This window comes from Mastacembelus armatus, chromosome 19 (assembly GCF_900324485.2).
Source record: "Mastacembelus armatus chromosome 19, fMasArm1.2, whole genome shotgun sequence".
NCBI classification, from domain to species: Eukaryota; Metazoa; Chordata; class Actinopteri; order Synbranchiformes; family Mastacembelidae; genus Mastacembelus; species Mastacembelus armatus.
The window spans coordinates 13,760,569-13,787,636 of NC_046651.1; the positions used below are offsets into that span (position 1 = coordinate 13,760,569).

The 27,068-nt window shown below is 39.7% G+C and overlaps 1 protein-coding gene across 2 annotated transcripts; it reads right to left on the reverse strand.

Moving 5' to 3' along the window:
* pax2b (paired box 2b) lies at positions 1-27,068 on the reverse strand. 2 transcript variants are annotated; one of them, XM_026315437.1, is made up of 10 exons: positions 26,934-27,068; positions 25,248-25,413; positions 24,516-24,713; positions 21,272-21,351; positions 21,041-21,160; positions 12,772-12,947; positions 10,098-10,212; positions 3,404-3,505; positions 1,603-1,689; positions 1-441 (listed from the first exon to the last, which is right to left on the reverse strand). In XM_026315437.1, the coding sequence occupies exons 1-10, from the start codon at positions 26,974-26,976 to the stop codon at positions 320-322; spliced, it is 1,209 nt and encodes a 402-aa protein (XP_026171222.1). In that variant the 5' UTR covers positions 26,977-27,068; the 3' UTR covers positions 1-319. The 2 variants fall into 2 exon arrangements, with proteins under 2 accessions (XP_026171222.1, XP_026171223.1); XM_026315438.1 differs by having other exon boundaries at positions 1-460.

Genomic DNA, 27,068 nt, shown 5'->3' on the forward strand with positions numbered 1-27,068 from the left:
AAGGAATGTACAGTATTGATCCATGGTGGGATGGAACTGTGATAGTGCTACAGGAGCAAAATAAATTCTGGATATTTTTTTCTTTTTTTCTAAACCACTGCAACTGGCCACAGGTTTTGTTGTATGTTTAGTGCCTTTCAGTGTCTGATGAAGTCTAGATTTTATTTATTTATTTATTTATTTTTTTGGTTTTGAATGTCCAAAAAAGCTGTGAGGAGAGAGGAGAGAAGTTGTCTGGAATCCCAAAAACCGTTTAGGTTGTCACTGTGTGAGCCAGTTCTTTAAGCGCAGTTGCTCAGTGTCCAGCGGACCATGCTGCTCACACCGGGGCAATATGGAGGCTGAGGCCATGGTCCTGTAGGTTGATTTGGTTTCCATGGTAACTAGTGACGGTCATAGGCAGTGGCAGCAGTGGGAGGGGCGGAGCCTCTCGATGCGGCACTATAATAATAAGGGGAACCTGAAAGTTAACAGAAGAACGAACCATTTGAAACAACAATTACAGTTTTTACTGCCATTTACCAAATTATTATAATTTGTAATTGGTGGTAGCAGTAGATTTGATTAAACTCTTCGTTAACGAATCATTTCGTGCTTAAAAACTTTTACTTTTTGTGGTTGATTGACTGTTGTCCAAGCCCTTTGGTCACTATTTCTACTACTGCTGTTTACAATGATGATGGTCGTCCTTACCTTTGATGACCTGTGATAGTGGCATTTTTAAGTTTTTGAAACAGTGGGCCTGTGATGTCAAACAGAGCCTTTTTTCTGACTTCTGAACTTTTGATCCATCAGTGTGCAACAGCTTTTTTTTGTAGTTACATCAAGAAAGCAAAAGCAGGTTTCTCATTTTTAGCTAATGACAATCTGTTTTACAGGCTGAAATGACAACTTTGACTGTATCTAAGAAGCCTGTTAAGCTAGAAACATGTGTTGGCTGAAAACCTAATCTCCAGTTGACTTTTTCAATGTGTCCACATGGCACAGCATTTTAATGCAACCTGTAACTCCAGATATAAGTGTAGCTCATTGCAAGGTAGACATCCTCAATCTAATAGTTTATGAATTAGTAAGTATGATTAGGAAAATGTAATATCACATTATATAGCTCTTTGTTTGCTTAGCATGAAAATCTAAACAGATGTTATATTGATTGGTTTACAGACTGAGATTGAACTGTATGTTTTGGCTTTTAATGTCATAAGAGGAAATGCTTTTAGGAAGATCGAAGATCAAAATGCATTGTAATCCAGAGTAGCTGTTTATCTAAGCTTTCTTTGTGCAATTTGGTGTCTGTATATCATCATTCAATTTTTGCATATCAATCCACTGTTTTTGTTTGTGGATTCCAAAATAAGGACTAACCAATTTGTTTGGAAGATGTGAAACTAACCTAGCTTTGGCCAACAAGTATCATGACCTATAATATTTCTTATGGATCATTTGTTCCTAGTGTTAGAGGCCTATTGGAGATGTGGAGACATCCAAAGCTTGACTTCTAGCCGTGCGTAGTTGTCATTGCTAAGGTGACAATTGGTGTGTGGGTGCAGGGTTTAAATGGTCAATTAATTGTTCTCATCCAGTGTCTGACTCTCTACTCACTTAGTAATGCTGGGTTGCTGAATCGCCAGGCTTCATTGTAGGTTGTGTACTGTGGATGACTGTAGGGGTTCCCCGAAAACTCACTCCCTGCAAAAGAAACCAACAAATCAATTAGCATTTGAATGCATCATACCATTACTCCTTCACATGCAGTCATTTCTCGTCATTCAAAACAGGATGCAATTTGAGGGGCAAAATGATAGTCATTGATGTGCAACTAGTCAACCAAGTAATTTATTTCTTTTTCATTTCGCTTAAGTTATGCAACACTGAACAATACAGGATGTGACACTGAAGGCGGCTTTCCCTGTCACATTTATGGATGTCTACCCATTCTTCTTTTTCCACTATATTCCAAACTGGCCTAATAAATGCATAGTGGTAATAAACAGTTTCATACATAATTTTTTGCTATGCTGCAGTAAATCCTGCAACCTCTCCAGGAGGAATTTTAACATCTCCAATCAGAAACCCCTGCAGCCTGAGCGCTGGTGTTCCTTGCAACAGAATTTCATTGCCAGGGAAGTAACTTGGAGTATGTCAGTGAGCACTGCTGTTGGTTCAACACATTTCTTTCTTTTTACGAGACAATAAAGGCTAGATTTTATATGAAGCTGGTGAGAAATGGCTTTGCTTTAACAGTGTTTTGCGCCTGTCACTAAATCTTAGTGGTTGTGTATAGGATGAATGGGTTGTAACACAAAACCACAAGCCATGGGATTAAGGCCCTCATCTTTTGCTTTGTGCCACATAAGAACAAATGGAAAGTAAAAGCATGTTTGACTTGATGCTTTTCCACTCACATGATTTAACAGTTTTATTAGTCAAAATCCAAAAGTAAATCTGGATTGCACTGCCATGAGTGTGCAACCAAACATCCAATTCTTCTGACTCAATTATTTGCAGAAAAATGCAGAAAATGTAAAATTTATATTTTTAAATGGCACATTTTTGGATAAAAATTCTTCTGCTTGTCATTTTAATGATATAAAATGAAAATTTCTGTCTTGGTCCGTATTTGTATCAAAACACATACAGTTACAAAGCATCATGCAATAAGTGCAGCAGAAGTAAGTGCAATATTTAATGAGAAAAGAAGGACAGGGCCTGTGATGGGTTGTGTGATTGGTAAATGATATGCTATCACAGCACACACACCACTGGCTTATTCATCCATGTGGTGTTATCGCATAAAAACAAAATGCCAGCTTTGTTTTGGTGGAAATGTGTGTAGTGGGGCTGTAGCTGAAGAAGTGTTTAAACCCAGCACCAAAACTGCATCCCTATCCTGTTCCTGGCAGTGAAACACCAACCCGGTCTCCTCTGAGAGACACCGATTTGAATATTTACTGGGCTCCCATGCCTCTGCCTTTTGACCCTTAACTGTTTGCTGTGAACCTGAACTGCAGGTTAAGTAGAGGAGGGGAAAGGGATATGCTCTGGAGCACAGAGGCTGCGGAGGGCTGGTGGGTGTGTTTATCAGTGGCTGGTGAGAACAACCACAGGGGGAGATAATGAGCCAATAAGAAAGAAAGTAGGAAGGAAGGCAGAGCAACTGTCCTCTCCCATGTCTCTGATCACTTATTCAGCCTGTCTAGTCCAATCATACACACTGAGCTAATATATGGATGTGTGTGCCGCTTACTCTGCAGGTCAATAATCATTGCCTCTTTGTGTCACTTGGCGCTGTAGTTTCCTCACTCTGCTTCTTAGCTTCTACACCTGTTCATTTTGAGCGCAACACCACCTGTTAAATAGTCCCTAATGACAGTATGAAGCCCTGACGTTAGTTCTCACCCACCAGGAACCATTCCAGCGAGCGTGGAGGTTGGGTAGCTGCCCTGGCCTGTGGGGGGAACGTGAGGGGGATACCCAGGTAGGGTTGTGTTGGCCATGTCCCGACCTAGAGAGACAAAACAAACAGAAGCATACATCTTAAGTGCATTTTAATTTGTGTGTGGGAGAAATATCTTCTCAAGCTGGACAACAAATTGAGAGATGCCTGTGATGATGTTACTTTGTGATAAATCCTTTTGCGGAGCTGTTCTGCAAAACGTGAAGAATGACAAGAATGACTCCTAGGACTTTGAGTAAACATCCCTGGTGATTTTACGGATTCAGAAAAGAAAGTACTATTTTTAACATTGTTGAACGGAAAGAGGAAAAATTATTAAAGTCACATTTCGCCATTGTAAAAAAAAAAGTCAATTTTTATCTGGGTAAAATTAAGTATTATCAAAATCCACTGAAGCTGACACCTTTTCAGTGTTAATCAGAATATTATTAAAAATATTCAGTTACTGAAATATTAATGTATTAATGTGCAAGTGATATTTTAAATGATGTTAAAGATGTTTATTTTATTCTTAATTTGACCTATATATGGCTGTTAGTTCTTTTGAAATGTGTAACAATGAATGCCTTTGTTTTATATGTAAAATCTGAATCTGAAAAGTAAAAAGTTCTGGTGTTTTACAGAAGAAGAATTGTAGGTCATTGTTTAAACTTCTGTAAATATGGCAGCTTGTCTCTTTTTCTCTTTGGCTGTAAAGACTGAGCACGCAAGACCGTCTGCAGAGCTCCACCCATCTGCAGATATTCAGCTCTATAATTGAGAGTGACGGTTGGGCTGTCCTTTTTTGCTGTGGGGACGTTTGGACTATGGCACGTAACCCCAATCTGCAGCAGGGGTAGGAGAGGCCTACCCGATAGGGGTAGGGGCCTATGTTGTCAGCTGTGAGCGCCATGCAAAGAGAAAATCATCTCCCATAGAGGTTTAATTAGGACCTAGAGGACAAAATGCGTCATAATAACCACCCAAGACAACAGTTGTCTTGTCAAGAACAGATGACATGCTGTTGCATTTAGGAACAAAGATCTTGGCATCAGACTCAACTATCTAGAGGAAAAGTTTTATTTTATGACGAGCTGGTATAATGTAGCGTTCCTCCAATTGTTTATTGAATCATTGTGTCACAACAGTGAATTTTTGGTCGGGTCTTGTTTGTAGTATACAAAAGCATTTTATAAGATCAGGATTGACAATGTGACTGCTGAATTTATTTTCACTACTTTTAGATTTTTGTAGATAATCATATCTGTTGTTGAATTTTACTCCTTTATTGAATTATAACTGGATATTTTGTGTTTTTCTTTATAGTATGTCAGTTTTTTTTAGTTTGTGTGTTTGTATTTATTGTCTCTGTGCTGATCTTTTTGCAGCATAGAAACCTCTTTGCAGGTCTTTGGTAAATTTGAATTTTTAAACATTAACCTTGTTGCATAAATGAAATTTAAATATACTTTTAGGGCTATTTTATAATGATCAGCATATTTTGTTTTGGCAAACTGCACCACACCTGAAAGACCCAAGTTTAAAGGGTGTGCAACATGTCTTCAATATGCAGAAGAAAAATTGCATAATAGAAAAACAAAAAAGCAAAAACTTAAAAATAAATGCCATGCTACATGCTGAGAATACAACCCTAACATAACTTTAAACCACAGGCAAAGCCAGTTATTGACTTTAAAACAATCACATCCATGTGTACAATATTATGAACAGAGCCCTCTGGACATTGGAGTATCTGATACTATAGGTGGGCATACAGGCAGCAGCAGGGGCCGCAGAGTCAGTAAATGACTGACAGCTGGTAAATCTGGTGAGGAGGCAGGGTGGCAGGCCTAGAGGTCCACAAGACACAGGCCTGTTGGGGAGGCGTGAATGGAAGCCATGGAAGCTGTGTATGGCTGCTTCGTAATGATGGATGATTGAAGGCCTGATTTGATGAATGGGCTGATCTTTATGGTTTATAAAATGTTCCATTTCAGATCTTTTTGACGGCCCTGGAGATCTGGGGGTTCTTGCAGCACGTGCTTCTTTACTCCACTACTTTTCAGAAATATTGTACATTTAGATGTAGCGAAGTACATTATTTCACTCACTGTAATTTACAGCTACAATTTCTTTTTTCCATTTCCATTTGTTACCATAAATTATATGATAAAAAAAACTATTCAGTCTTATGTTCAACAACTGTTCCCTATTATTTGCAAATCTCAACACCGATTGCTGTATTGTACAAAGGCCTGGTGAGAGGTGTCTCTTGGTTAAAGCACTGAGACTGGAGGGCTGCTGAGTTAAAGAGCTTTACAGAGAAGAGTGAGGTCATGCTGGACCTTTCATTTATAATAAGAATTAGTTAGCCACAAGCCAGTGCACATAAGTCAAAGGGAGCCGTGGGAGTACTGTAGGTGGGGGGTCCAGCAGGGGTGAGGCCATTGTGTGTGTGTGAGTGTGTATGAGTGTGCGTGTGAGTGCATGTGAGTGTGTGTCTATATGTGTGTAGAAATTGCTAACATGCTATTTAATTAATAATAATTTTATTTAATAATTTAATTTTCACATTGAAAAACTGATTTTTGTAACTAGGTTTACATTGATCTCTTTTTTTTTTTTTTTTTTTAATCTTTTTTGTTTAGCTGTTTTCAGTTTATAATCTGTACTTCACTGCTGTATGAAACATCACTTTTTAACTATATGCTAAAGCTTTTAAAATTACGTTTTTATAATTTTATAACATAAATAAATGACTAAAATTTGATGTGGTTCGGTCACTTCTAGCCTGAAGTTAATCGATGTTGGCCCTAACTAACTGAGCTGGATTGGAGCATCAATGCTTTCCACTTAACCTTTACTGGTGATTTCAACCTAAAGCAACATTTAGACACACAGTTTGATCAGTTTGTTTGAGTTAGTTAGTTTTTGGAGTACATAAGTGAAAATAATAATAAAAACAGCCAGTGTCTCTACTGTATTTTCCAGGATACAGTTGGCAGAGAGTGCCAGCAGCTCTGTGACTGTTGCTTTATGTCCCCTTTAAATCACTCTTTCAGAGAGGCACCAGTTCAGAGTACTCTCTGTACAGCGATGATAGCCTCATTAGCTGCTTCCTAGCCTTTGTTGTTTTTACAACAGAGATGTGTGTCCAGATTCTCATTAGAAGATAGGCTTCTTTATATTGTCTGCTTCCTCTGACAGTCCCCTTAGATTGAACGCCAACAAATCAAGCTATTTATTTTCCTCTGCCCTCCTTTTCTTTCCCTGCAAAAATCAATTGAAAGATTTTTTGGTTTGCCCTTACAAAAGCCTGTTGATTTCTGTCTTAATTTGAGGAGTGCCTTGTAACTGTCGCTGTTGAGCTGGGAATACAGTGTCTCCTGCTATTGTGGACTAGAAATATTTGTTTGTATTCGTTCGAATCTTGTGCTTTTGCAGATATTTAACAAAAAGGTACAAACACAGAACAAATGACAGCTGGTACATTTCTTTATGAAAACATACAATTGAACCTATTTTAATTATGAATAGAAAACTTTTTGTGAACAGCGATTTACAGGTTTCAGTTTAACCCACTACAACATTACAAGAAACATTATGCAGAGATTTTGCAATATCAACTCAGTTTCTTAAAACAGAAAATCAGGGTGACCTTCTCTTTATTTGGCGCAGAAACAAAGTCATTTGTGAATGACTCTTTTGCTTGCAAGAGTATTAAATTTAGCATGACAGGGACACCTTCATGTTTGCTACAACAACAACCAAAAATCTTTGACCTCCATTTTCTAGGCTATATGCAGAATGGGCCAATTTATCACAAGCCAAAAAATCTCAGCACCCTAATTAATTACAACTAAGTAAAGAATGTTTGGAGAGCCAAATTGCTTTAATTCCCCAAACACCAGCTGAAAGTCATTCATTATCAAATGTGTGCTCAAAGGTTAGTTTGCTTTTGTGAAGACGAAATAAGCATTAATTTCAGAGCCCGTGTCTGCTTTTCCCCCTGTGGGGAGACAGGCGAGCGGTTTGTCATGGGCCCACACATCACTGACGGCAGGTTCGCCGTCTGATCTTTGCTCGCTGCTCACTGGACAGCGACAGGTCTTGATGCTTTCTGTCTCGTTTACCCACAGAGCACTCACTCGCCTTAATTGAATGTTGCGTGGAGAGTTGTGTTTGCTGCATGAAGTCTTGTTTATAAGAACAACAAGGAGAGATAAAGGTATGTAGCAGCTGCTTGAAGAGGAGAAGTGTCATTGACACAGGAGCTTTAAGCCTTTGGAGACCTCCATTAACAGGCCCAGCAGGGAATATGCTTAAAGAGTCTTCAGTATGCACTCACTGAGTGGAGATGTGTAAAACTCCCACTGAATGCTCAAGGGAATCTGCTCAGTACTTGCAGATAGCTCTAGAGTCTGAAGCACCATAGTGAAAACAGGTGGGCTCTGACTAATTTCAGGAAATACAGAAACTATAGAAATAGTGGACAATTGGCCGTATCAAGGCCATCTCTCCATTTATTTCTCAAAATACACTAAAAAGTTCCAGCTCCTCCTTCTGCTATTCACAAATTCACCCAGGGCCCACACTATTTGAATTTTAAGCAGTTTGAATGAACAAGAATAAGAAGCACTTGAAATGAAATCCATCTCTCGAAGGGAATTCATCAAAGAAATTACTTCCCATATCAACAATAGAAATTACCCCACAATATGCAATTGTCCTATCCACATATTCATGGAACCCTTTGGTGTTTTTATGGGGTAAGAGGGACTATTTAGCAGGTAATACAGCATTAATGTGGAGGAGAGGGAGAGAGAAAAAAAGCTGTTTTAATGGAAGTGGCTTCTTGCCCCTGAATTTCGATGATGTGCACAATGCCCTTAAATCCCTTTCTTATTTAAGCCTGCTTTGCAGGTACTTTTGCGCCTTAATAGGATAAGCAGAGGACACAAAAGATTTCTATCTCTCAAGTCTTTCAGTTCAGTTCATCCCGATCTCTGGCAACGAGCACTCCATGAATCATTCATTTTTAATAGATTATGCAAATTCCAGGACATAAAATCAACAAGATCAATAACTGCAGGCGTTTTAATTGGTGTTCGAAAACATTATAAGGCTGAACGTAATCTCCAGTTCTTTCCCCCGTAAAGACACAATTAATTTGAAATTGGATCTTGGCCTAAATACTGCAGATAATTTACTACTTTTTGCATGGCTTAAAATTCCTCTGGTAGGCTTATCGCTGGCAAGTAAACTATAATACTCAGCCATTAGAGAGACCACACACCTGAACATCACATATTATCCACACCGGCAGGCACTGAGGGAAAACTATGCAGAGGAGCCACTAACCAAATACTAATTACCAAGTGGAAATCAGAGCAATGTTTGTTCCATTAGTCTGACCTCTGTGTGCTTATTTCTCTGACACCAGTGAGCTCTACCACCAGAAAAGGGCATAAAATAAACATATATATACTAATACATGAGCATGTCATGTGCTTTTTATGTTCAAACACACACACATGCACACACTTAAACACACTGGCATGCAAACAATCCATCTTTCTTCCTCTACATGTTTCTTTGCACCTGTAACACGGTAAGGAGACCCTCTCAGCAGAGACTTTCTAAAAAATCCCAGGTGCAAAGCAGAACCCAGCCTGCTTTCTACAGGGCCATCAGTGCACAAAGGACAAACACACATCTTTCTTCTCAGGAGGCCTGCCTTACAGGTGAAACCTACCTCCCACATATTAATGAGAAAAGGGCCCTTTCTTTTCTCATAAGACTGCTTGGCTATCATTTGAGAAAGGGGGCCGCTGCAATTTTCAATCACCCTGTCCTCCCCCACACAGAACTCGTTGCCTTTGATGGCGGCTGCATAATTATATGAATTTTAATAAAAGCTCTGTATATTAATCTCAGGCCACCGACAGTCATCGTAAACTTTCAGTAAACTTAACCTTCTTCTCGGTAATAACACAGCAACAACGAAACAATATTTCAATTAGCCAGGCAGTCATTAACTGTGACAAGGAGAGGAGACGACGAGGGGGGAGGAAGAGAGCGAGAGAGATAGGAGGGTGAAATAAATGATCATGGTGTTAGAGTTAGGCGGCAGAAATGCCAGAGCGTATTTACCGAGGCACATTACCCGTGCTTTGAGAAGCACAAACTGTCTCCCCGTGAACAAATCACAGGAGCAACACAGCAGCAGCCAACAAGCAGTCAGTCCTGCATGGTGGCCTTTTTTGTGAGACCTTGCTCTGATACACAGTCATAGTTCTGATGTGCTGACACCCAAAGGTCCTTGTCCAGCGGTGACTGAACAGCTTGCCCCCCCTCCCAATCTCTCTTACTGCCCTGCTTGCTCAGCAAAAAAAAAAAAAAAAAAAAAAACAGACGGAGGACAGCTGCTAAGCTTTTATCACATCATCGTACCACCTTTTCAGCTCAGAGTAAAAATGGTATTAAAAAAGTCTTCACACTTAACTTTTTGGTTTGCTTTTATTTTCACACATTTTTGGTCATTTGCACAAGCATGCTAAGCAGTGTTTGCTTTTATTTTCTTTACATTATTGTTCAGAACCCCTCAGCTGAAGCTGTGGCTCAGCAGCATAAAGGCGTATGGTATGGCACTTGATCTTACCTACAGGGTAGCTTTGCGACACGCTGGGGCCCAGGTCTGGGTTGGCACTAGAGGATAAACTGGGCTTGACTTCATCCAAGCTGGAATTCAGGGCAGGGAGCGAGTACTCATTAGCCTGGGAAAAGGACAGTCGAATCATTACACAACCAAACAATACCTAGATGAAAATCCTCCCTTCTCCTCCTCCATTAAGCACTCCACACAGGCCTGTGCGAGTATAAATTTGTATGAGAGCATTGTGTGTGTGTGTGTGTGTGTGTGTGTGTATATGTGTGTGCGTGTTCAAGCTGCAGGGTGGCAGTTCAAGCATATCATGAATGTATTTTTGGTATTGTCTGAGAGGAAGTGGGATTTTGAGATGAGTGAAAAGCCAAGGCGTCAGCTGGCCCTTTGTGCTTGACTGCAGTCCTACCCCTGATCAGCCAAGGGAGAAAGCAGTTCTGCTTTGTTACAGGCACACCATGTGGCCCTGTTTGAAAGACACTATTCACCTTTTTTTAAGATTTTGCTTTTAATTTGGAGTCCAAACCACCCTTAAATTTCATTACTTCTTAGCTCTGGAGCGAATCATTAGTACAACTTGTGGTTTTTGTTACTGTGGAACTGTTTGAGATTTAGCTTCAAAACTGTATTCAGATGTTTGCGTTGAATAGTTTAATCAAATTATAAAGAACGAAACAAAGCATGTTTTTAGCTGTAGCAATGCAGATAATTTTTTCTGTGCAATCTCAACCTCACTTGATAGTAGATCTACACACTCAGTGGTAGGTTCTCAGGATTACTGAAATACTTACGCTTTCTGAGTACCTATTTTTTTGTTACCTACTATTTACATTTCATAAAAGAAACCAATATGGTGGGAAATTTGGATAATTATGATTTAAATAAATCAGCACACAAAGCTATGAATCTATGATTTGATGGCATTTTGGTAGTTGTTTCTTTGTGTTTGTACCAAAACAGTAATTAAAAATAAGATGCAAAACCTTATTTAACTGCAGCATCTCTTTCCAGAAACAAGGTGGTTGCTCTGGATAATTCAGTTACTTCACGGGGGTAAAAGCTCAGCAAAGTCTGTGGAATATCCAGTTCCACAGGAAAAATCCCATTCATGAACTGAAAACGAAAAATGATGAACTGGCTACTTTTAATTAAAAAAACAAAACTAATTTCACTCATTTCAAAAAGAATCTCTTCCCGGCTTCTCTTTCATCATCATGTTTCTTTTTGTAAATCTGCTGAAACACCCATGGCAGATGTTAGCAGTGTTTTTTTGTTTTTTTAATGAGATGAGACTTCCGGACTCCTCGTGTTGATAGTGTTTGTCCAAAGCCCAGTTTGAGCATGAGTGGCTCAGTGGGCCACGCTCCCACAGGGGGACGCCTGTGACCCCTCGCTTGTCTGCCTCTATCACCGATAAACTCTAATTGTCTGCTACAACTGTTCACTGGCACAATGTCGGATGTTTTCCTCTATTCTCTGAGGCTTCAGACGCCAAACAGACGTTTTATCATGCAGATAAAGGGCAGGAGGGGGAAAGCGAAAAGATAGGCCTGAAAAGGATGACCAAATGGCTAGCAGAAGTGTGGGAGGAGTGAATCCATTGCGTTTTGCATCTCCAGAATGGCTTTTTAATGCCCCTCTACAGAACCCAGACACTGGCTAATAGGGCCACATTTTCCTGAAAAAAAATGTGAGGCACCCATGAAAGGGAAAGTGCTCTGATTAATATTGCATCAAATTAAAGCTGATTTTTCTCGACTGTTCCTTCCTCACTCACCCTCTTTTTTTAGTCTAACCCCTTTCCCTCTGCCTTTTAATACTCTCCCTGACGCTCTTTGTGATTGCAAGTCATTTCCAATTCGTTTTGGTATTGATCTTCCAGTAGAAATCAGTTTTGTAATTAGCTGCAAATTAGGCCCTCTTCTGGAGGTGAGGCCTGTCCCACTGATTTATCACCTGCGTAATTCGCTCCGATTGGAGAGAAATTAAAATGAACTCAATTAGGCGACTGCTTTTACTTTATGGGTCCAACTTGTAGGTTGGTGGGAGAAATTAATAGTCTCTAGTTGTTTAATAGTATAATGAAAGTAAATAAAGGTTATCCATTGTAATAAGACCAGAGCTTTTTATAAGCAATGGTTTCTGGCTGACGTTTTGGCATGGGGGTGGCTGTTCCCCAAATGTCTCTTAATTTTTGAAATGAGGATGGATGGTGACTGTGGGTTTCATATCAGAATAAGCAGTAACATATAGAAGTTGCTCACAATGTTTTAGATATCAAGTAAACATCAAAATATGACACAGAACTGAAAATAAGCAAGAAAGGTGAGAAGCAGCAGTTGAATATCAGCAAAAATGAAGAAAAATCTAGCTATTGATTAATTTCATGTTGCCTTACTGTTATTCTCAATTATAAGGGAAACAAGGAATGTGTTTTCATCACAAAATCAATATTGTGTGGGAGTTTTCCTGGTGATCCCTCTAGCATTATACATGCTGGGTTGTAATCCAGTGTTTGGCCATCTCAGACGTTTATTTAATTAGCTGTGGTTCTGATTTGGGAATATTCATGACAAGTGTTTTTTTTGTTTTTAATGCTGGATTCAGCATCACATGCACAATTTGAGTGCATTTTTGTAGAGGAAAACTGGTGAGCTGCAGTTGTACTGACCTGTTCGGGTTTGATATGCTCCGTTGTAGGGAAGACATCAGGGTACGAGGGGCGTTCAAAGACCCGGTCCAACGCTTCCAGCTGCTGCTGGGTGAAGGCATCAGCCCTCAGATGTTTCCGTAAACTCTCCACACTACCCTGAGAATCACTGTTTGGGCCAGACCCATCTGAACCATCTACAAGAAGAAAAAGCAACAATCGAGACACTGACCCTGGGAAGCTGGCCTTTACTTTAGCTATGCACTTTATATTCTCCTCATGTATTTTCTGTACCACCTCTGTGGGGGATATGACGAGGACAGAAAAGGATGGAGTGCAGTTTTTCTGCACCTTTAATGGCTGTAGTGATCCACTGGCTACATCACCCAGGCTTTTCCCTGCACCCCACACCTCCACACTGTTAACATCATGATCTGAAAGCCTTCTGGTAATTGATGGATTACCACCACTTGCATATATATATATATATTATATATATTATATATATATATATTATATATATATGTTGTGGCAAGCATGTATACTAATGAAAGCAGCAACCAGCCCATTAGAGTGCTCTTTCTTTTGAGCTGGAGCTGGATTTTTTTCTACTGGTGCTTGCTGAAATAAAGAGCAGTTTTTTAAAAGCACAATTTCCCTTTCACAATTCAATACTGCTTTCATTCTCTGCGTGTGTGTGGTTCCATTTGGAAACAGCAGCGCAGGACAAGAGGCTGAATAAAATCGTACAGTCTAGTTCAATCATCCTGCTCTCCAAACACAGGAATTTCCTCCTGACTCCTGACCTGATTACCTGACTGTTGGGAGAAGGATGCCTTTGCTTTTTCCATTGTCACTTGTGTGCAATGCTTTTAAAGCCTTTACAGACCATTGTACCATACCTCCCTCTCTCCCTTTTTTCCTCCATCCTTCTCCATCGCCCCCACCTCTCCTGGCTGCAGTGGCTGTGTCTGTAGGTCTACTCCCTGGATCCCAGAAAGCTTCAGCTCCCTTACAAATCTGTCATTCTAAATTTGCAGCAGATTATGTTCTCCCTTCAGTGGGAGAGTGGTGATATATGATATGCAAGGCCCCTATTGATTGCCTGATCTGGTGGCAAGAGGGAGCTGAAATGAACTTGAAATGAACATCATGCCTCAACTCATTGTGCGTATAATACTCTACTTAATCCCACATTTTTCTCTGCCATGGAATTCAATTGATCAATCATGTCTGTGTGATAGTACCATTTGGGAGGGTTATTGCCATTCTATTCTGCTGCCTGACCTTTTTTCACAGGCTGAGGCCAGAGGATGAACCCAGCTCTCCTGTGAAGAGCTAAAGGAGCTATAAAAAATAGTGTGAGTGGGTGTGTGTGTATGTCCATGCACATATAAGTGTATATAGCCTCAAATTGTGCTGATAGCTGCAAAAATGTCAAGCAATAAGTTAAGAGTTTGCTAACAAGAGCTTGTTACCTGTTTATTCTCTCTTCACAATGAACGCAGACCTGTTTATAAGCAATGCACGATGCAATACACTGGATCATTATCAGTGCCAATATTGATCTTATAAAGCGGATCAAGTATTGGCCATGGGTTTCTTTGTCATTATGAAAATTAAAGGTTTCTGCTTTGAGTTCACTCAGTCATGGCAGGCTGCTGAGTCAGTTTTAGTGATAAAGTAATCCCTGGCCTCATGTTACCTCAAATAAAATGATTTTTCTCAGTTCTGCACTCTCAGGTATGCAGATTATAGGTGTGGAAAAAAAGGGCATAGTAGTAGCAGGGTGGTGCTTGATATTGGCAGGTAAACTGAGCTGAGTTTTGAACCACAAAACACACACTTTTAAAACTGTTGGTTTGGTGGAATGCAGCATGATAAAAGCAATACTTTTACTTTTCTTTAGCAAATAGGCTTATTTACTTTCTTACTGAGGGTTAGATGAGAAAATCAATACCACTCCCATACCTGTCTGTTAAATATGAAGCTACAGCCAGGAGCTAGTTAGCTATAGCTTAGCATAAAGAGTGGAAATAGGGAAACAGCCAATCTGGCTCTGTCAAAGAGTTTAAAAAAAAAAAAAAAAGCACCTTTAAAGCTCAATAATTAGTACATCACATATTTAAAACAAAAAAAATACAAACATTGTAGTTTGACAGGTGTTCAGGTTTTGTACTTTGTAAGTTAACCATCTCCTGGACAAAGTTCCATTTTCAACAGCGATTGGCCTCATCTAAGTCTCAGCAAGAAAGTGGATTAGCACATTTCCCAAAATGTCAATTTAAGGTTGACACAATTGCAGGGTGAAAAAAAAAAACAAAAAACAACAGCTTTGACTTTTTTTCTGATCTGCTGCTCATCTTGGCACACTCAGGTGAATGTTCAGCATGTTTGGCTCTCACCTACTATAGCTGCTGCTTGTCACTTTATCAAACTCAATTGTTCTCTTTGGTTCCAAAGCAAATAGAGTCATTAATTACTTTCCATCAGCCAGCCTGAGCCACAACACCTGATCAATACCCTCCACCATATTTGTCATTCACCACTGTGGAATACACTTCCCACACACAAGACAAACCATCCTGGGTCAACCTACACACTCTTCCTCCCACTCAGACTGAGGACAGCCCCATCTGCCCTCCCAGCTACTGATTCCCATCTGGCAAATCAGCATCGACTGTGTTTTAGTGATGAAGATGACTCTGGTGAAATTTTGATTTTGCATTTACTTAGCTGTGTAATTCTTCTTGTACAAGGTGCATAAATCAAGTTTCAGGCATCATTCTTAATCATTTCAGGACTGTCACAAGAAAAATGATGACAGCAGTTGCCTAATACCAACATGTTTCCTTCAGCCAGTGAATACTTTAAACCCACACCGTGACCTTTTAGTATCCATATCCTAGTTATTTTGGTGCCCAAGGACTGGATAATACTAGAAAAGATTTAGTTTGCATTACGTCTTGTCCAACCATGGTAGTTTCCTTGTTTTACTATAAGTGATTGCACCCTGTGTGAAAAAGTATTTTCCCACTTGACAAAATTTCTGTTTCTTTTGTTTGTGCTCAAAGTCAGCAGAAAAATAGTGATGTGAGGTGTTCATGCACCAGTCCCACTGAATGAGAATCTGATTTTAGTAGATGTTGGGTTGTTTGTTTTTATATGGTGCCCAGGAGATGCTAATCTAATCAGATTTAACATGCACAGCTCTGGTCAAGCAGATAAGTTGAGTTTTGAGTGTAAAGCTTATTCATTTATAAATTGTGATGTATTTTGAAATCTCTAACTTTGATTTGTATTCAGTCACGTATAGCTAAAGCTAAAGAGTGTCTATAGACACCTACCATCTCTACAAAAAGTCTGATTCAGTGTTTGGACATTTCCTGACCTGCAGCTGTGACTAATCTTTGACCACAGTGGCTTTGGTGCTGTGTCACGTGCTTGAACTGCTCTGTGGTCGTTTATTGATCATCTCTGGAGTTGAGTGTATTCATCTTGACACCGGTCTGTATTAACACTCTGGTAACGAGGGATCAGCCTCTATCAGATCAGATAACCAGCTCTATAAAACAGACTCCTCTCTGCGGGTTTGGCACCCCGAGGTCACGACCCGTAGCAGGAGTCTTTAGCCAACACAACACTGGGTCTGATGGTGAATCCGAGTGACTGCCCACTAAACAAAAACAGAACAGTTATTGGGAATGAGGTGCAGATTGAGTATGAATAGTTTCTTTTCTGAAGGTCTGTAATAGGGGAAGAGAATGATTTCAGAATAAAAGTTTAAACTCTTTCACGCAGTGATAATAGAGCTTCTAAGTTCTTGTTAGATGCATGATGGGGAGTTGAGCTGGCACCTTGAGGTCATCAAAATGTCCTTCAGATGAATGAGCTTACCCCTTCACAACCCCGTCCCAGCCTAGTCGCTCCTTGTTTAAATATGTCACCGCACTGTCATACCCTTAACAAATTATGTATTTCACAATAGTACACCTCTATAATTTCCTGCCCGATTCAATACATGTCTAAATGAAATCAAATTAAGACTCATTTGCATCAAATTGGATGAACTCTGGTGCATTTTGTTTTTCTAATTGAATGTTTTGATTATGTAAACATAAATGAAATACAGTATTCGGAATGTAATATGTTTGTTCTGCATCATCGGAGATCTGTGATTAATCCTGAAAGGAATTAGATGATGAATTCATCAGCTGATCCACTAGAAATTAATCAACAGCAATTTTATCAATGCATTAATATTAATGCCCAAACATTATCTGCTCTTTGTAAACTTTGAGGGTTTTGGAGTTGTTGGTCAAACAAAACAAGAAAATTTGAAGACATCGCTTTGGTCTTTAGGAGAGTATGTTTCTAGTGGTTTTTTTTGAAGTTTTATAAACCAGACAATAACATTTTAATTGGAACAAGTGTGATTATTTCTATGATTCAGAGAAGAATATGTTGGAAAGGCATTAAGTAACATTTTCTGTGATGCTCTTGGGATTTTAAAGGCTTTATCAGTGTAGCTTGGATGTTGCACTTAGTGCTGACATTTTGCTTTGCTCTGGGCTCCTGTGTTGAATCTTCCTCTCTCCCAGAACAGATACTGATACACAGAGCAGGGTGTGACGATGGCCCGCTTCATCACTCATCTCCATCCACACACATCGCTTCGGTACTCATGGCGCTCAGAGATGAGAAATAATTAATTCAATAGCTACTGAAGCGCAGAATCACATCCATTCTGACTGCCACTGCCTATTGTTGTTGGCTTTTAAAATATATGATGATCATCTAATCATGAAATTTCTTTCTTGGTGTTTCTCTCATAAATCAACACAAAAGCCTGACACAAAGCAAGAAAGTCTTTGGAATGGTTGAAATTAAGAATCCTCTACAGGTCTGATTGTGCCAATAGTGGCCCCCTGTGAAAGGACATGTAGTACGACTTTGAAAGACCCAACACACTTCATAGTCACCATACTACCAACTTATCTCAAAGCTTTTCGTTCAGGTCAGTTCAGCTCTATCACACGTTCACTAATAGGAAGACCAAACAAATGCATGCATAAAAGCAGATTTTTGCTGATGAGGTGTGAAAATGTTTTATTTCTCTCTCAGAGAAGGTTTCCTTTGTTTTTTCTGAAGCTTATGGTGTCAGTATTGGGAAGTGGTGGAGCTGGGATACAGGAGCAAGGCGAGTGGTGGGGTACTTGGATGTTAATCTATGAGGTAATAGCTTTTCTCTGCAGAATTGCAAATTCTAATATATGTCACTTTGTAAAATGCGCCGACAGCCTTGGTCACCAAAGACACCATCTCCAGGGGTCTCTCTCCCTCCCCCTCTGTCCGTCTGCAACAATGGCTGCCAAGTGTAACATGCTACTTTTAATTTGCTATAACACGTGACAATAGCAGATTAATGGCTCTTATGACACCTGTGTCCCTGAAGCTCCTCTTGCCGAGACCCAGTGTACATAACGTGTGTCACACTACATTATCTCTACATCCCTCCTGTAATGGGGGACTTTTTTTTAAGGGCACTGCTGACTTGGAAACTTAGGAGCTGTCTGCCTGCTTGGAAGAGTGCCACAGCTACTGTCTAAAACAAATACTCTGGGCTGCACAGCCAATCCATTTCACTAAGGCTTGTGTTGCACAGACCTCCCCTCCCCAGCTCTTCCCCTCCTTCCTTTTCCCTCGCTCATTTTTGTTCATGTTTTCAGCCCTTGATAATGACTTCTTGTGCCATAATCATCATGAGGCTTACCAAGTTAAATAGGGCTCAGGCAAGTTACTGTGCTGTGAGGAAATTTAATCCAAGCATTAACTGACTATAGACTACTGCCTACTGAGCGAAGCAAAATACGTCTGAATAGCAAACAAGGCAACATTGAAACACAGACCTCAGCTTTAAAAAAAAGATCTGCTTTGAACTAAAAACGGCACAGCCATGTTTCTTACTGGATTTTACGAGAACTAAGATCTAATATGTGGCTTTCTTGGATATGGAGTAGTTTTTAAATGCTTAAAGTTATATCATTTTATCATTTTTAGAAATTATTTTTTAAGGTCTTTATTTTTTTAATATAAAAGTTACAAAAATGCAAACACTGAAGCAAAGATGGCAGGTCTCCTCCAGCACTGTAATGCATTATGGAAAACATGGCAAAATATGGCATTTACACCAAAATACACCACAAAAATGATCATATGTAGCTGCATAGGCCCACTACAGGTTATGACATAATATAGCTGCTGCATTTCAAAATAAAAATACTATTATAATATAATATATTATAATGACGTATGATTTTCACCAAAACTTAAGAGGTTTATAGGAGGACGGTCTCATTTCACAGAGAAAATTCTCACATTTTTCATCTCAAAAAAACAAAAAAAACAAAACAAAATGCATGAATGGAAGCAGTTGAAGTTGTTGAAATAGATTTCTACATTGATTTTATGACTCAATTATGATATCTATAATGATAATCCATATGTGTATATGTAGGGCCACATAAAGCATCTTTTAGAACATACTGGAGCAGCACATTGATTTTCAAAATAAAAGTAGTCACTGTTTTCTTGTTGATACTTGTGATTTCCCTCAAAATCATAAATGGCATTGTGTTACAAAATCATCCAACCTACAGAGGACAGACCTTATTGTAAGTGTCCTAAATGACAGCTATGGCCCAGCTTGAGGAGAGATTTCATCCTGGCAGTTACAAAATCTTGCAATTCAGGCATTTGATAAGGTGCACTTTAAGACAGCAACAGGACAATAGTGTCTACAGGGTAACATCATATGTAATATACTATTCTTACAAACTGTGGCTTGAGGCGAGACATTGCTTTTGCAGCCATGTGTGCGGCCAAGGCCTGGGGTTTTTGTTTTGGAAAGATAAAGTATCCCTAACCCCATGGTTCCATGTAGGCACCAGCTGGCCATTCATAGAGTATATAAGAAGCACCCTCACCCTCAGTGCAAGTCCTAACCTGATGCAAACACACACACACACACACACACAAGCGTACACATTGACACATAGCTTTCTTCTCTTTCATCGTAATGCTGGCCGAGCACCTAAATCACAGAAATGGCAGCACATCAGGGGAATCATTTGAGACTGAATAGCCATAGAAACATGGTGCTGTCACCTGGAAGACCTCTACAAAACAGGCCATCTCTCGTTCTCACACACACACATACATTATTCCTCTCCGTGCCCTTTAATACCTCTTTGCCCTTCAGTAGCAATCTGCATAGAAATGTGTGCATTCTATCATTCAGTGACTAGACATTACACCCTGGCTAATATGAGAGGTCCTCGAATGACTGAAAATGAACCCTTGAAAATACCAGACGTTTGCATTATGCCTCTGCGATTGCATCTCTTACAGGGAAAGACTTGATTATGTCATTTGCCATGTCCACGTCATGCTGGTTTTTATATCTTTGCCAGGAAATCTACCTCTGACAGGTCATTAGTCATCCCTCCCTCCCCGCATGCACATAAAACATCAATTCCACTCAATATCCTGCAAACCCCTGTGCTTCTCAACAAACGCCAGAACAAAGAAGACGCTATGTAAACTGCTGCCGTGCTCTGATTAGCTCTCATTCCAGAGCACTGCAGAAATAAGGGACTCATTCCCCACCCTGTTTGAGATAACTGCCCCTTTTCAGCAGCCACATCATCCCTCCATAACCATACACGCCTCGTAACATGAGTGCATCTGTTTAGCTATTCTCATCAGCTACTTATGTAGTGACATTAAGGAAGCCTATTGCTTACCGAACCAATAATCTATATCGCTTCAGGGCCCCTTATATCCACTAACCTACTACTTCAGCAGCAGCAGAAGTGGAGACACTTTTGTTAAAAAAAAAGCCCTCCACAGAGGTATAGCAGCTTTCTTGACTGACCTGGGTGGTTGGCTACATCATCTTGACATGTAATTATCTAAAGCCCTTTAATCACTTCCATAAAGATTAATTGCAGGAGACAACAGCGGAGGTCGTGTCTTCAAATCAAAAAACTCCTTGGCAGATTGACACAGCGGTGTAACAGAGTTCAGACTTAGGTGTTTTATAAGGGTCATCTACTGGAACTGAAGCAGGTTTTAAAGCTGTAATTGCAAGTTCAGCAAAATGGGTTTTATAGCATAAAGCTGCAAAGAATTTATACAAGATTTTGGTTTTTTTGTTTTGTTTTTTTTTGGATGTTAGATATTTTATGCAATCCTGAACTGTTCCCACATGACGAAGAAACTGTCTTACCTTCATCCCTTTTCCTCTTTTCACCATTAGATCGTGGAATACCCAGAATCCCATTGATGGAGTAGGATCCTGCAGGGTCATTGGAGGCGCTAGTTACAGGCGGAGAGGTTGTGCTTGGTACTAGAAAAAAGACAAAGAAATTTAAAAAACAGCTTGTATTTAATAAGGAGGACCTGCTTGTACTGTGACGCCTTGTATTTCCCATGCTGATCACGTGAGCTGCAGTATTACCTATTGTATGGCCTGGTGTTGAAAGGGACGTCCCATCAGGTGATGGATGGAAAGGCTGCTGGACTTTAGTTCTGATGATCCTGGGGAGCAAAGGAAAAGCAGATGTCATTACTTTTCTATGGCTGACTTCCCTTCCTGGAGATTGAGCGTACTGTTGGGTCACAGCAGATGCTATGGAGAAATTAAGTGATTAAGATATCAAACACAACTCATACACAAGAAAGGATCTAGTCAGTGGTTCCACCTCGTAGGTGAGGTCTGGAGAAAAGTCTCCATTGCACTTTTGGTCTGAGTGATCTTGCAAACAAAGCATGAAATCACATCAATTCACCTCAATGATCAGCTTCACTGACTCTACCTGGCCCACACTAATCAGCTGCCCCCCATCCCACTGTGGAGGGAGTTTCACAGGGGCCATTGGCTGCCTTATAGTAGCCCTTTGCTTCCCAGATCAAACATCTCTGTAGAACCAGCAGCTTCCATGTGCCAATGCGGATGAGGTTGTATTGATTGGGGCTTGGGGAGAAAAAGTTGGGGATTAGTCACTCGGGCAAACAGATGCAAATAAAAAGCTATAAATTATATGTGACAGGAAAGCAATAGTTCCTTATTGCCTTGCACAAGCTTACGCCAGCATTAGATTCCTTTAATCTGAATGGCACTTGGGGAGAAAAGGAGCTGTCACAATAATTTGTAAACTTTTAAACTATTCATCATGGATGCACAAGAGCTATTTTAGAGTACAAAGGAAAGAGTTTGGGCGAGAACTACAGAGGCTTTCAGAGTTGATTTCTTTGCAGAAATTAAATTTTGGTCCATTGTTTTAATTTCTTTGCATATTGTATTGCAGTGAAGTAAAAACTGCACAATATGTCGCACTCAGATTATAATGTTAAACCAAAAATACTCCTTTCATTTTATTTTCGTCCTGCATATTATCCAGAAACACATAAGAGGATTTGGATATTTATGTTATTAGGTGCCAGGAGGCTTCAGATGAATAAATCCAACACTGTCACAGAAAAGAAAAAAAAATCAGAGGCTATGCTACCTTACAACAAGCTTTTCCAGAGAGCATGTATTGATGTTTTAATTTTTTTCACTTCTCCTCATAACAGTTATTCGACCCCTTGACTCGCATGTGCTACATAAATTCAAAGACTTTATTTGGTATCCATGTTCTTGATATTGAATAAGCAATTTGGGAGAATGAATTAATGACTTGGCTGTTGCTGAAAATCCCCTGAAGAAATATTAAAATTGCTTTACTTCGGAATCAATACTTTCGAGCGCCATTGAGGACCTGTGTTTTTTTCCTACGTCTACCAGCAGGGTAGCGTTACTTGTTGGTTGTGGTGGCCCTGACACATAGTACAACATTGTCGCTGTAGCATTTAATAATGCATGCAGAGGAAAGGTATTTAAATAGAGCATCCTGTTTTGTCAACAGTCCTGAGGTCAGACTGTCTGCCACAGAAACCCACAACTGGCCCCAGTCACAACCATCAAACTGGAAAAGACTCTGGCTCCAGTCTTTAGAGATTTTTTTTTTTTTTTTTTTTTTCCTGAATTTTCTTAAGCCCAGTTTAAACTCCTGTTGTCATTTATTTTTAAGACTGAACCACTTTTTCTAGTGATTTTGAAGCAAATTGAATTGGCATCAGATGATCTGGAGCAAAGTCTGCTGCAGTGTTCAATCCACTAGGGATCTTTTCATTGATTTTTTTTTTTTTTTTTTTTTTTGTGGACTGCTCCTTTAGAAATCCAAGCATGTATTGAAACATTTAGCTCCAGCTAAATCAAAACAAATGTGTTTCACCTCATCTGTGTGTATGTCACTATGTCACTGAGTGTGTGGTGCCAGAGAGCAGAGCAGTACATTGAAATCTTACATTTATTCTGCTAAAAAAAAGAGAGAAAAATAGTCAACATTAAGCCATAATAGAAATTCAAAGTAGCTCTCATATTTCACTGATAGAATTACAGCTCTTTGTACTCACAATTTAATTTCCCACATAAACAAAGCATAAGGCTCCCACCAGACCAAAATAGAAAGCTTTAATTGGGAGTGGAAAAAAAAAAACTTTATAAGGCTCTTTTAATGATATTAATGTACATTTTGAATTTATCACATACATGTGTCTGAGCCTCCTTAAATGGGGCTTTTTAAGCAGCCACGAAGCATGAAATGAATTTTCTTCAGCCTTTTCTCTATTTAAAAGATGTCTTGTGTGGAGCTGTCCATGCTCTCCCATCAGCTCATTAAAATGTAATGCTGATGCTGGCTCTATGGAACAGTGCCTCTTAACCAAAGTTCATCACCAGGGATCTCTGGTGGGGTGGAGGGGTGGGGGGGGTTAGATGGTGGTAAGGTGGGGGTGCCCTGGGTCCTCCTGTAGCTGCCATGCTCAAATTATATTGCTGTTTATGAGTGTTTTTAGGACAACCTAAGAATTGTAGCCTGAACAGTGATGCCTGTAAAGTTAGATTTAGACATTTTACATAGAAATGGAGGCTTTTAATACTACAGTCAAGGCAAATTGATGTTAAGCTTTTATGCATTATCATTATGTTACATTAGTAGACCCATTAATTATAGCAAGATAACACCTCGAATTAAAAATCGGGAGGTTTATTGATAAGCAGAAATGTTTTTAATGCGTCATCTTAAGCTCTTAGCCTCACAATAAAATATTTTAGCTTCATTTTTCAAAATTTCCCATGATTCAGTATTTTACAAATCACGGCCCATCTGTTCTCCCTCATTTACCCTTTTCAGAACATTCCTTCAAAATAAAATCTTGCAGAAAAGCCAGTGGTGTTCTCTCCGTGCAGCAGCTCCAGCACATTAGATGTGCTAAAGAAAATTGGCCTGCTTTATAGCGCCACGGGATCTGGTCACCGAATATTGATCGGTTTTCATCTCGACAGATTCACTCAGTCCTGGATGTACTGCTGATTGTTGAGGGAGTTTGGTCTGAAAGATTGAATTGCACCTCTGAGACCGCAGGCAGCCTCGGCGTGTCGGCCAGCAAAGTTGGTCAAACAATAATCTGCTGTGGGTGGCGCGTTAACACACATATACTGTGATAAATGATTTTCCATTTGCGCTTTGCCCTCTTCATTAAAGTGTTTACGTCCTGCTGGCCGATGTTTAACCCAACTACATTTATAAAACGCAAAAAAAATCTGAACATCCAGATTTTGGGTTGATTTTTAGGGGCTATTGTAATTTGCTTCGTACCTGTTAATGGATGAGACGCTGGGAACAGTGTCGTTGTCGCAGATGCCCTCTGCCAGCAGTCTGTCTCTGATCTCCCAGGCAAACATGGTTGGGTTTTGTCTCTTGTAGTCCGCGATTTTTTCCACGACCTTTGGCGTGGCCACTTTAGGTTTGGACCCACCAATCACCCCTGGTTTGATGCTACCAGTCTCGTAATATCTGCAAAAAATAATATTCTCCATGATAACCTGCAGTATTTCAGACGTGGCGATGCCGAGACCTCTATAAAAATAGGCGTTTGATTTTATTTTCACCCACTGATGCGCCCAAAGACTAAAAACTGAGTCATTATATTTTTTTTACATGAAAGTCACACTTTTTTTTATCTAAACGTCGAACCTGAAGGTGGTGTGAGCAGAATTAGCGCATTCAAACATCCATTAAGTGTCACAACAAACAGTACTTCCCTTAAAAATCCTTTAAATAAAAAAAGCTCACACATTAATACACAATATAGATGTAATTCTGTAAAAGTGCTATTGAATCCTTTCAGTAAACCACCAGTATCCACACAAAAAATGGACGAGGACCCACCTGAACTCTAATTCAATAGAGAGTGATAGTCTCTGTTTTAGGATAACTAAAATATATGGAAGCCTATGAAGAACCAGTATAGTGCTGTTTTGGGGCCATTTCTTTGCAGCCTCTACCATGCAGCCTGCAGGGCTACAGGCCGGGCTCTTGGTCACCTACCTGCCCAGGATCTTGCTGACGCAGCCGTGGCTGACCCGCAGCTGCCTGGAGATGTCGCAGGGCCGGACGCCTTGGTGGGCCAGCTCCACTATCCGCTGCCTCACCACGTCCGGGAGGGGTCTGCCGTTCACGAACACCCCGCCGAGCTGGTTCACACCTCCGTGCCCTACGTGGGATACAACAGCAGCACACAACCGTAACATTACATAAAGTCGTTGAGGAAACAGGCGCAGGTGGGACAGCTTTTTTTTTTTTTTTTTTTTTTTTTTTTTGTCATTTTTGACCAAATGACAGAAAATAGGCTGTAAATAAAACATAAGTTCACGTTAGTGCCGCGACTTGTTTGTGTGCAGAAGGTGCGTTTACATGTTTGTGAGAAGCTTTTAAAAAATATGCACATTAAAAGTATCAGTTTTAATTTGATGCATTTTATTTATAAGGCTGTTTACTTGCGTTATTGTTACACCACACTGTATTTAAAACTCATCATTATGAGCATTTATTAGAAATGATTCCAAATAGTTCATTCTAATTTGTATTTAAGAAAATGACTGCCTGCAGATAAATGATTTCTGGGAATATTCTATATATATTTTACAGTTTGGAATTAAAGTGGACATTGTAGCTGTAAAATGTCCTGGCTGTGCTTGTCACTCTGTGTGCTTTTCTCAATCAACTTTAACTTTTTAAATGACTATTAATTACTATGATGTTTTTAAATGAATTAGCTCAAAGGCTTATGCCACCTAATTATGTAGTACATTTATTTAACCTATTGTGAAGCATGTGCTAGTTGCTCCTTAAATTCTGGTTACACGAACCTGTAGGTATATGGGCTTGTGTTATAACTGCCATCTGATTTCTAAAAAAAATAATAAGATTTTCTAAGATAATTACAAATATTAATTTGATTGAGTCTTCAGTGCCATAAAGTTTCTCACAGTCAGACCTCATATTTTCTTTGCAGCCCCAACGCCTCATGTTTGGTATTTAGTTGCAAGCTCCTTCATTTTCCCTCCAAGGTAATTTTAAATAATTAAACGAGCTTTGATAACTCATATTACATATTATTTTCCAAATAAAAAGGCCATCGATTTTCCACACACGTTCACCAAATTACGCGTAAACCACACACTGTACACCACAATGTATGTGGACTTATGGGACTCCCTGTTATTTGGATAATTTGAATAATAGATGTGTAACTAATGTGTTGTGACTTATTAGGCCTGAACACACAGACACAGACACACACACACACACTACGCGGGAAGCTGCAGGGTGATACACGTGTAAATTACAGAGTACCTGCCAAAGCATGTTCTTTGTTTACTATGGCAAGTTTAATTTCTGCACATCAGTGCTCCGTGTACCGAAGTACTGCAGTCGTTCGTGATATTTTTGCGAGTGTTTTTAAGAGATAATCCGCTGAAATGTGCACACATAAGAATAGGTGCGAAAAATGAGAGGAACATTTAATCCACTATCAGCTTCACGTTCTCATGCGTTTGCCTGTACGTCAGTTTATTCCCTCGTAACTTTGTCTTTTTCATGCACCAAGATGATGTTTGTGCCTAAAATCCGCTATGTTCTGAGCTGCAGGCCCGTGTATTAGGCAGAAATGATAGATTTCTTCTGGTTATTTTTATCCGCATACATGTAAAAGCTGCAGGTTGTTCTACTTACGGTGCATCGCTGTAAAGGGGTCTGCTTTGCAGTGAATATCCATTGGATAGCAAAGGAAAGAGAGATAATCAACTGAAGTCGCCGTTTCGCCTTCCTATCAAGGATGAAAATGGGAAGAAAAAAAGGTGATTCTAC

Bases quoted from the DNA above. Each gene is read 5' to 3' on its own strand.
- pax2b (XM_026315437.1), bottom strand. From the start codon at position 26,976: ATGGATATTCACTGCAAAGCAGACCCCTTTACAGCGATGCACC. The intron at 25,414-26,933 runs GTAAGTAGAACA...TATCCCACGTAG, and splicing joins CCCCTTTACAGCGATGCACC to GGCACGGAGGTGTGAACCAG. The intron at 3,506-10,097 runs GTAAGATCAAGT...TTGTCTCTCTAG, and splicing joins GTCGCAAAGCTACCCTGTAG to GTCGGGACATGGCCAACACA.